The 12,443-nt window shown below is 33.6% G+C and overlaps 1 protein-coding gene across 1 annotated transcript in view; it reads right to left on the reverse strand.

Annotated features, from left to right (window-relative positions):
• LOC111050071 (ATP-binding cassette sub-family D member) overlaps positions 1-11,774 on the reverse strand; it is a 62,067-nt gene extending 50,293 nt beyond the window's left edge. Inside the window, exon 1 of the mRNA XM_039431364.1 lies at positions 10,786-11,774. Within this exon, the coding sequence (XP_039287298.1) occupies positions 10,786-11,429 (644 nt within the window). The 5' untranslated portion in view covers positions 11,430-11,774. The remainder of the gene's footprint in view (positions 1-10,785) is intronic.
• Positions 11,775-12,443: the final 669 nt, after the last annotated feature.

Raw genomic sequence — 12,443 nt, forward strand, 5'->3', positions numbered from 1 at the left:
TAAACCGTGACAAATTTTAGAACTGTCTTTTGGAGAGCCAAATCATTGAAAAATTTTTTTCTATTACCGTAAATATTTTCTGTGGACATAATATTTATAGTCATTCAGAGCTTTTCACAGAACAATGTTGTAATCTAGTAATCAAGGAATATTTATTTATATTGAATACCTATAATATTAATTACAAGATTCGCAAAATTGTTTTTCTTCGTGGAAGTTTTATTTTATAATTTTCCCCTTCTTGAGATAGTTTGATAAATTTTTAACAGAAGTTCTTTAAGCTCTTTAATATGCCAGTTTTCAAGGAGGATGAAAGATGAAATAGGAAATAATTGTTGTATTTTTCTAGGTTATCATTTGGTACCCTAACTCAAATTTGAATAAAAACTTTTCACATCATCATTTTTTGACTCTCTAGGCTATAGGAACAGCAGATAAGTTCAACAACCAAACCAACTTACTTGTACACTTCTTACCAGAGAAAACTTATGATTACTTACTATTATAGAAAGATTGTTTTATTCTATGATTTTTCATGGTTCCAATTCCAATCATTCTTTAATATACAGAGTGGGTGAAAAGTCCGAGAATGGCTTAATATCTCATACACAAAGGTAATTTGACGGTGAGTGTGATTGGGGATCCTACTCAAATTGTAAAAACTACTTTGCAATGACTTTAAAAATAAGGTCCGCCATCTTGGATCCGCCATATTGAATGCAACTTTATTTTTTTAAATAGGAAGGTGGTCATGCGATACATGATTTCGGTACAGAATTTCATGAAAAAATGAATGGCGAAAACCGCACATCGATATCTCAAACCGTTTAGAAGATATTCACATTGTTAATCAATACCACTCATGTATTTCATTTCTGATTTGCATGGTATTGATTGATAATGTGAATATCTTCTTAACGGTTTGAGATATCGAAATCATGTATCGCATGACCACCTTCCTATTTAAAAAAATAAAGTTGCATTCAATATGGCGGATCCAAGATGGCGGACCAGATTTTTAAAGTCATTGTAAAGTAGTTTCAATTTGAGTAGGATCCGCAATCATACTCACAGTCAAATTACCTTTGTGTATGAGATATTAAGCCGTTCTCGGACTTTTCACCCACTCTGTATAAAGTAGGCCTATAGAATCCAGTAGTTATAGCTATCATAGCACAAATAAGTATCGATCCAAAATATATAACTATAGATATTAATAAAAACAATATAAAATCTTGTAGTACCCTTTTGTTAAAAACTTTAAAATATTTCAACGACTAGAGTTTAACTCAAAGAGTTAAAGATTCTCCCACTACCAGGTGTATATATTTTAGAGGCTCTTTGTTTTATTGATAGGAATAAAGATAGGTTCAATACAGGAGAGTTGTTCCACTCATACAATACCAGATATAGACAAAACCTCAGAGACGACATTCATCGAACTGGTATGTATGAGAGGGGGGTAAAGAGTGCAGGAATTCGGCTTTATAATTCATTGCCAACACGCATAAAAGCTCTTACAGGTGAAAAGTTCAGAATTAAGGTGAGAAAGGAGTTGTTGCAGGTTTGTCCTTATTCCAGTGAGGAATTCTTTTTGCATTATTGAATGCAGTAATTGACATTATAATTGACAAATCCTTATACCCCTTTCATAGGTGGTCAGTGGGATGAAAAACAAATGAAAAATGAAAATGAAACTAGTTTCGACCATAGGTAATTTTCAAGTTAAAATCAAGTTAATGGCCAACGGTCAAAACTAGTCGTTAAAATATTTTAAAGCTTTTAATGAAAATGTACTACAAGTTTTTATATTGTTTTTATTAATTTGAATAAAGTAGCCCATATAAGTGAAGTGTTTTTAACTATAGATATTTATTCAACATATAGAAGCCAGTAGCAGCAGCAGCAATTATGGCACAAATTCTTGACCTGTTCCGTAGGATTGCAGTCTCCTTTCTCGGCTCCGCTCAACACTCCGCAAAAATAACTCGACTGGTTTTGACCAATACGAGGTGGACTCTCATGCACCAACACAAGCTTGGGACTTGTATATATAGAATTGCCAATAGGTGGGGTGCAAAACTCGGTGGGTTGAAGTCCACAATAAAACAGTACTGGTGGGACGAAGGGACAGAAATAATTGGAAGATTTTAATACGTAGGGAAGTTAGAAAGACTACAAGGTGCTGCACTGTATGTGATGAATATGGCTCAGTACCTTGTATTTCGTATGGTAACTGGCAACTGCATAAACCTTAAATTTCACAGAAACTCGTACACTCAAGTGCCAATATACTGTTTATTTATTTATTTATTGTTGATACAATTACAAATCAAACAGATAAGCAGATATTTAAACATATATTGTGAGCATTAAGTAGAACTGCAGATTCAATGTACAAAATATTCTAACTTAAATTAATGATGCTACTATACAAAGTAAATCTACTGGGTGCGGCAGGAAGGGTGGATGTTTTTAGAACAGATAGTATTCTGATTTGGGTAGTCGGATTGGGCCAGCTGAAGTGAACATGTGTTCGGTAGATCATACCATTTTTTCTAGTCATTGTTTAATCGGCATCATCGATTCGTGGAATGTGCAACATCGTGTGTTTACTTACGACAGTTTTGTGCATAATAATGAGAGTATCATTACAGTTCAGCTCAAGTTTCGTCGTCATTTCAATCTTGCGAGAAATGAAAATGTACCCACTCGTAACACCATTTTACGTTGGGTAAAATCATTTCGTTCAGTAGGAACAGTAATGAATAAACGACCACCAGGGGCTCATCGCACTGTACGCACTCCACAAAATGTGGAAAGAGTTCGGCAAGCCATACTCCGTAGTCCTAATCGATCTGCTAGGAGACATTCTTCTGAACTGAACATCAGTGATCGGTCAGTAAGGCGTATTTTACATAAAGATCTAGGATTTCATCCCTACAGAATGGCCATGGTTCAACAATTGAATCCTGGCGATTATGTAAAGCGGCTGAATTTTGCTCGAGAAATGGAGGCTATATTTGACCAAAATGAAAACATCATTTTGTTTACGACAGATGAAGCACATTTCCATTTGAATGGTACCGTTAATCAGCAGAACTATCGTTATTGGTCAGATGAAAATCCAAAATTAATGCATGAGAGACCATTACACATTCCCAAGGTGACAGTTTGGTGTGCTGTGAGCAGTATATTTGTTATTGGTCCATACTTTCTTGAAGACAACAAGGGGACCACTGTAACTGTAACCTCAGAACGTTATAGGCAGATGTTCACTGAATTCTTTCTTCCTGAATTAAGAAGGAAACGTATTCCTATCCGGCAAGTATGGTTTCAGCAGGACGGGGCGACAGCTCACACAGCAAGAAATTCAATGGAAGCAATTCGGGCTGTTTTTCGTGGTCGCATCATTTCTCGGTTTGGTGACATTGATTGGCCTCCTCGTTCTCCAGACCTGTCCATGTGCGACTACTTCTTGTGGGGTTTCCTGAAGTCACGTTTTTACCAGCATAAACCACGTACACTTCAAGAACTAAAGGGAGCAATTCGTGAGGAAGTCGAACAAATTGGCAGGGCAATGTTAGAAAGAGTACAATTCAACTTCCGAGAGCGGCTTGCTGAAAACGGCCGTCACCTGTCAGATATTGTTTTCAAACATTAATTTTCTATAATATAACGAAGGAAAATATTGGCTTATACACGTACGGTATGGAAAATTCATCACGTCCGAATACTGGACTGATTAACTTGATTTTTTGCATATAGATTCTTAATTCACCGAAGAGGGTTATAGGCCTACGGTACTTTAAATTCTTCAAGATTTCACTAGGTCAAGTTTTCAGTTTGTCAAGTTTTTAATTAGACCCTTGCGGAGCACGCTAGTCGATGGTAATCCAAAATATATTTATTATTGATAAAGTTCAAAGATATGAAATAATGAGCCAATGACAACCTGCAATGGTGCGTAGATAATTTAGAGACCAAATTCCATATTAGGTTGGCATTTCAAAGATGCGTTTTAATAGCTTAAAATATTTCAGAGCACTCACATTTCATTGACCTTTATTAACATTTACAATTATAACAATACTACCGGTAACTTACACCTGTTAAAGGTCATTGATACCAAATAAAATACGTTGGACTGAGCAAAATCATAAATCATGATGAATAACATTTTCCAATCGTAAATTATCATTTCCAACATGCATCAGGGAAAACAAAATATGATTACACATCGATAATGGGGATTATTTCAGTTCGAGTAGAACTGTTCATGAAATTCAAATATAGGAAAGGAAATGAAAAATCTCAGTGACAAGACAATTTTGATTCCTCCTTCAGTGATTTATGATACAGTACAATCAGATCATCAACCTGCCAAAGTAGTTAAAATTTATTACAGGATAATGACGCTGATCTATCCCTCGTTGGACATGCCATCTTGGAATAATAGTTCACAATAACAATTCATAATAACCATGCTCTGTAAGAACACTGCTCAGCTACATCTATTCAATAGTTATGGAATTTTGAAGGACGAATTACAATTGAAAGAGTATTAGACGAACTAGGAATAGGAATGTTACAATGTCAAGTAGAGTACTGCGGAAAAAATGGGTATTTCCCAGTTGCTTGTCATTGAGTGTGCTACGTATTCAAAAGTCACTTGAAATATAGGTAGAAAAGGTACAGTAGTTGTGAAGGTGAACATAGTTTATTTAGAATTAAACATGATTGAATTCTTTAGAATTAAGTTTATTTGGTAGTTGGACTTATCTACTCTACTCAAATGAAAAATCAAATACACCAGGGAACTAATTGTGATAAATGAAACGCTCTCTTCAACCATTTGTTTATTCATGGAGTGATTTAAAAAAGTATGTTCTGGACTGTAAAAGAATACCGTTGGTTCTTATGAGAGTGTTCACACAGTTTTATTTTGCCAATGTGAGGCACCCCCATGACAACCAATATGGTATTCAATTCCTATTACTGGCCAATAGAGCAGAAAATCGTAGGAAAGCCTTTCACAGATTCGACCAATTCCGATTAGTAGTTTTCTCTAACTATTCCTGAAATTTGTGATTATAGAGTCTTAATAGAAATCTGTGTTGAGTTACAGAATCTGTAACAAACCTCAACTGTAAATCTTTAATCAGTAATAAGCTTGAAAAGAGTCTTGATTCATGAGGAAATTTGTCTCCATTTGATACATCAATTTTATTGAACTAATCACATTAATTATTGAGTTTTACTGCATTGCCCAATCATGATTTAATAATGCATAAATTTCAATCTTCTCTCCTACCAGCCTTATAATTTATTCATTGCCATCTAATGGCAAGAAAGACAAGAGATAATGCGTTTTGGAACTAATCCAAGTAGTTACGGTCCGAGTATTGGCTGGCAAAACTCTGACCTCAAAATAAGGATTTTCCCGGTAAATGGATAGAATACAACAAAAGATTATCGTTATTATTCATGGTACAGATTACAGAATCGCAGAATCTTCCTCATGAACTTCAACTACAATAACAAAACTAGTGAGATTTTAAATAGCAATATTGTAATAGTCTTATTACAATAAGACGGCCTGAAAAAGATTGCTTGTGAAAGAAGCAGTTAAAATTACGGTTCTGTTTTTACAACTTGAGTTTGAATTTTTATAATAGGGCCTATTTTTTTTTAGGGCTACTTTTAATATAACTAAAAATATATATCTCGGTAACCTTTTGAATTATTTTGTCACAGAAAATGGTTTAAAATATTTTTGTTTGGCAAGGGAAGACCCTCATGGATATGGATACAAGGCCTCTATGGAGAAAAGTTGGAAATTTTGTTTCAGGTGAGTTTCAAATCACCGAGTATGTCATAATGTCTTCTAAAAGAAACTAAGATCGTTATTGTGATTTGCGATGAATTTAATTATATTTAAAAATGTTCTTAATCATCACTCCTATTATCTTACTTCTATCAATGAATATTTTTATTGAGATTGACAATAGTGTGATAGATGATAATGATTATTTTTTACACAATTATTTTTTTCTCTGTCATTTTAATTACGCTCCTAATTTTGAGTGAAAGTTAATCATAACACAAAAAGAAAGAATAAGATCAATTCTCACGTTGAGCATGCATAGAGAAAATTGTATGGGAAAATAAGGCATGGAACAGTCATAATAAGGCAAATTCAAGCATAGAGATACAGCAAAATTACCTTACAAAACACTGTACAAAGTACATTAGTGTATAACCCACTTTTTCAAAATCACGTCCGAAATGATTGCAGATTCTTATCTCTTCATGTCACGTTGCTACACTAGATGAAACTAACTGATAATAGGTTTTTGCTGTGCATGGCAAAATAAAGATTACATTCATCTATCTATCATGACAGTAATTTTGAGTGTAGTTAACAATGAGAGCACCATGCGATGCATATCACTCTTGTGGAATCAGGAATAATTCACTTGGTTTTAGTGTGTTCATTAGAGGACTTGGATTCCACAGTACATTAATTGGAAAGTTTTGAAACAGCAAAACAAAATCAGTTATAGAGTTAGATGGTTACGGTACTTACAAGTTGAAAGTTTTGTGTGTGAAAATGCGATAGTTATAATAAATCCAGCCAAATGATAATTTTTCAGGAAACAGCCCCGAAATAACTTTTCTCGCCGGTTTTATATGTATTTTGAGGCACTGAATTCGAATCTGAAATTTGCTGACACGCCAGAGGGCGGCTTCACCCCTAAAAACCCCAAATTTTGGGGCTATTTCAATTTTTACATTTTATTTCGAAAACCTCTGGTTTTCCAAGAAAAGCATTCTCTACAAAATTTAAGACAAGAATATTTCAATTTTTGTGTTTGGAAATATGGGTTAAAGTACACTCAGAGATAAAGTTTCCATGTTTCTATCAAATTCCACCTATGATATATGATTATGCACCGCCTTGACGCGCTGAGAAGAATAAGCTGTAGTACGAGAAGATCGGATCATTGTGTCAAAAGTTATGAGTGTTTGCAATTTTGATCCTTGAGGTTTCCTTATAAGCGCCTCCCCAGTAGGAAATCCTGAAATTAAGCGCATCTAACAGGTGATTCTGATAGAACTTGACCCTTTTATAATAAATATGATCAATAATATTGATTTGATCAGTTAGGAAGGCCTCGAAAGTTCTAACAATGGAAAATTTGTATTTTGGCTGTAGATGTTTTTCTATTTTCGCTAGTACTCCCCTTCCTCACTATACTAAATTTCAAAATTTCTGAGGAATTTTGTTCAGAATTAATAGTATTTTCACATGATATGTATTTTTTTATCATTACTCTATAATACTCCAAGTTTTATAAGTTGAAAAGAGTAGAAGTAGTGAGTTTCCAGAACTTTCAAAAAACTTTGAAAAATACCCCTTTTTGAAGGTTAGAACATTACTTTAATTATTGATAATACAAACTAACAAACATTGTTTTACACGCTTCTTTCTTATTTTTTCATGTGATATTACTGTATATTATACTGATAGGTAGTGCATTATTTGTGAAGAGAAACATTCCCCAATGTTATATAATAATCTCAGTCACAATATCAACTATATAGATGTTCTATTCTCCCTGTTAGTGAATCTATATACAATAGTATATAATTATAGCGATCACTGTTGTAGCGACAATGGTAACCTTTCAAGTGCACGAAAACAAAGACAGAATTCAAGGTTACTCCTTATCGCTAGAACTGATAATTCGCGCAAGCTTTGTCCTTTCATTATTCATGATCCCATTATCGAATAAATTTATTGCGAAATAGAGAGATGATACTGTCCTTACTTGAATGATAATTAGACGGAAAGTATCCTATTATGTTACCGATAGTTTATTGGAATATATTTTCATACGTTTAAATCTCTACTGATAAACTGTAATGTATCTAAAACTCTCAATAATATTCTTTCTTCTCTACTTCTCTAACAGGCAGCCGACCATGTGAGGAACCTTGTTCAATATCTCTGTACAATATTTATTTGAACAATGTCATGTTTTTCTTTTAGATAATAATAAAATACTAGTAGTTCTGTGAACAGTAGACCTCACGCAGTATTCTCATCCACAAGTACCTCCTGATTGAAACTATAGACCTTATGGAAATACAACAATAGACTGGCTTCTCCACACATCTGTGTAATCACTTGTCAGCTGATTTATGATGAATGATTCTATAGCCTGATTTTTACTCCAATATTGGCGTATGAAGAAGGATTTTTCCTTTTATATTATCCTTGAAATGCAAAATTTCCAAAAACCTTGTATATACGTCGACGCGCAATTAAAAAAGGAACATACCTGTCAACTTTCATGAAAATCTATTACCGCGTTTCGCCGTAAATGCGCAACATAAAAACATATAAACATTTAAACATTAAGAGAAATGCCAAACCGTCGACTTGAATGTTATACCTCACTTCGCTCGGTCAATTACTCGTATTTCATTCCATTAAATGTTGATGCAGTTATTATTCAAAGATATAGGAAAGACTAAAAAGAGCATTGTATAATTTTATTATTATTACTTATTTATTTATTTTTCTGTTTTGAGGATGATGCGCACATGATCTCTAGGCTTGATGATGAGAGATGACTGGACCTACAGCTTTAGGTGGGTTCCGAACCACCAAAAGTTCTTATTCTGTCAAGAAACTGTGCAATATTTGCATGCACAATACTGTCAATAGGTTCTACTTTTATTCTCTACTAAATTGATATTTGAGTTGTAATAATTATCATGATTCAGCTACTGTGTTATTTATTCCAATAATTGTTGGATTAAAGAGTTCAAAGTTCAATGACTGTTAACTAGAATTTATGTCAGCGATTGAAGTAAATTACAAATTTGACAAAATGGCTATTAATTGCATGTAGCCTACATTCAATCTTTCAATAGAGTGATCTCAAGAATATGTAGTAGGCTACATGAATCGAGGAACAAGATTATATTTTCAATTAGAAATATTTTTTCTAATAATCATAAATTTACAGTTTATATGAAACTAAAGATATTGTACTCTAAGTTATTGGAGGTACATTTCAATAGAATATTTAATTTAAACAACGAGAAATAAATATTTTACGAAAGTTATCAGTTGTAGGAAAGTTACAAGATTATCTTCCAATGAGTATAAAATTATCTAACAGGATTTTAATCAACAATGTTCATCACAATATTAATGTATTTCAGGGTTTGTTCGACCAAGAAACACTATCAGAATGTAACAATAGCTAAGTAGAATCACAAATAAATTTTCCATGAGTAATTAACTATCTTCATAAATACCGTAAATGTTTCTAAGTAGATAACACTGAACAAACTATTTCACTATTGTAGCTAATCACTTGTTGCTTTTCTTCCAGTCATCAAAAACATAATGAATTTAAAAGTTGGAAATTTTATACTAGGAAGTATAATTCCAAAAATTCTAATATATTAAGTGATTTGGACAATGGGGGAATCTAATGATCTAATAGATATTTATCTCTTGATAAATAAATACTAGTTGGGCTTATAATAATGATAAATCGATAGGCCTACAAACAAAAACAACTAATAAACCTCCTAATAAAATGTCATTAGTAATAACCGAAGACTTTTGGTAATAAGCAATACTATTATAATGATACGACTATTATAATAGTATAACTTAAATTAATCGTTTTTTGCTATGCAAATTCTGTGGCAAGCCAAAGAAATTGTTCCTCCGAAGATATCATTACTTAATCATTGATTATAGTGCTAATTTCAAGTGACAAGAACTCGGAAGCACCGTACCTTGAGATGGTGATTGGTAATTAAATGGCCAAAAGACCCAAACATCCAATTTATTGGTTAATAAACTACAGTTTTCATACTATTCCTATAAACTTTGTGACAAAATGCTTTTCATTTTCTGGTTATTGATGACCCCACACACCATCAGAGGAGTTTCTTCTGTTCACAGTAGGCTACAGAATGATAATATTATGCGAATTAATTATAAAAATGAATTTATAAAATACGTGCACGCAAAATTTTCATCAGGATGCCGGTTTATTTCCGTGAGAAGTAGGAGAAAGTCTTTGAGAGGGCACTTCGTGAGAGGCCGTCCGGGCTATTCAAGTGGTAAGGAGCGTTACAAACATCGGTCTGCCGATTGCATGGACGATTGATGATCAATTTGCCAACGGACTTTCATTACCCACACACAAGCAAATAGCTCATGATGTGGGCATCATTAGATACCACAGTAAAAATACTATAGGTAACTTACTATTATAATCTATTTTTTACATATTCTAGATAGTTGAAAACATAAACAATTTTGTCTATTATCTTAAATTACCATCTACTTGGTAGTGCAGGGGGAGGTATGAGCAGTATATAGCAACATACCCCCTAGGCTGCAGCATACCCCCTTGGATGTCTAATTAAAACTAGATGGAGGGACACTTTTTTACAAAAGTTTATGCAATTATATACTGTGGAATAAACACCTGTAGGCTACGTTTTTTATCTCCTTATTAAATGAACCGATTTTATATTGTCAAAACTATTGGTTTATTAAAACAATTTGAGGTACTAGTTCTGGTTGTTACAGCATTATTGATCTCTGGTAAATAACTATATATATATATATATATATATATATATATAGGTTTTTACAAGCATCTTGGCTCAAATCTGAATTCGACATAGCCTATCACACCAAAAACATTAGCTTAGCATGCAAATGAATGTAGTAGAAATTACCTGAATGACAAAGCCAGTTTATTTTCCAAGAATCGAATTGTTGAGTTGAGAAAGGTAGCCGGAAGAGCAACTCCAAGCCACTTCAGTAACATAAATGCAAAATTTCTAACATCTCGCTGCACTATAAACTTGACCATTTGGCCTTCCATACTTGCAACATAAATCGACATAAATGTTCTAGTAAAGAGAGCCAGAGTATGCACTGCTAGAATTCCTGTTTCATGACAAAAAACACTAGGAACCATAAGCTGCAACAGTTTTATCAGTTGATAAACAAACTCCATATTAAAACCTGGTGTTTTTGTTCCTTTCCTTTTAACACTTTTCGCATCTTTTGTGTGTTTTTTAAGAGCATTACCGTTGGGGATTGCAACTTTATTGTTGTTCGTAGATTTTTCATCTTCAGAATCTGATACACCATTCCCAAAACCATTCACAAGTTTACCATTATTAGCACCATTGCTCAGTAACTTCTTCTTGGATTTGGGAGTCCGTTCACCACAAATACTTTTCAAATAGGGGTAGCTCAACTTGCAACCATAAATCAGAACTGCAGCCGAAACAATACCTCTGGTAACATATTCTTTAGGAATATTATATTTACGGGTAGTTCCGTCCAAATATTTTGATATCACAGTAGGCATTTTGAGGTTATCCCACTAAATGAGCGGAATATTACAAGAATAACCAATAACCGGGTTTGATTAAATTTGGCACGTATAAATTAAAGCTTAAGACATTACTAAGGTGCTTGTTTAAAAACTACATTTTGAAATTGAAACACTTTCAGCACAAAAATAATAACTGTCCATTGTATAAGTTCACTGAGAAGAACACAGACGCGAACTAAACTCAGCTGATGAACTGCGCAAATGATTGAACAGCTGAGAAATAATCCTTCGAATTTGAACCAATCAGAGCCAATCTGTGAGAAACTAGCGCGCAGTCTGATGACCAGTTCTGAACTAAACTCAACTGAACAACTGAACTGAAACAGCGTCTGGAAAAAGGAGCAACAGCAACTCTCCCACCATCACAGCTATGACGAAGGATATACTATCTAAAAACAGAACGAATATGAGCTGGCTCGAAATTCAAAAATGCGCATTGCAGAAACACGTGGTTTGCAGTAAAAATTTAAATAATAACTCGATTTTAAAACACAAATTAAAACTTTTAAAAGCCTTACAATGTGCAGAAAATCGAATTGAAAAACCATCACTGTCTACTTCGCTATCTTCACTTTTTTTGAAAGCTGCAAATTCCTGGATGTTCGATTATAACAAATTATTTGGCATTGTATTGAGCATTAGCATTGCCATTAGGTAACATGGGAGTTTATCAATAAATTAAAGATTTTAATTCTATAGTTAGGGCCGATATAGACGAGTCGGCAGGACAAAAAACTTTCTGATTGGGTTGGCATATCGAGAATCATCCAATCGGAGAGCTCTTTCCTGTTTTGCCGTACCGACTCATCTATAAACGACTTCGGCCGTAAGGTAGAATTGAATTGAATTTATTGCATGTACAACAATAAAATTGTTTGGCAATTGTTGCACACTATAAAACGAAAACAAGAAATCACAACAAAAAGTCATTCATGTCATAAAATCACTTATCAACCAATCCTTCAATTTTTTCTTGAACTGCACTCC

This window comes from Nilaparvata lugens, chromosome 6 (assembly GCF_014356525.2).
Source record: "Nilaparvata lugens isolate BPH chromosome 6, ASM1435652v1, whole genome shotgun sequence".
NCBI classification, from domain to species: domain Eukaryota; kingdom Metazoa; phylum Arthropoda; class Insecta; order Hemiptera; family Delphacidae; genus Nilaparvata; species Nilaparvata lugens.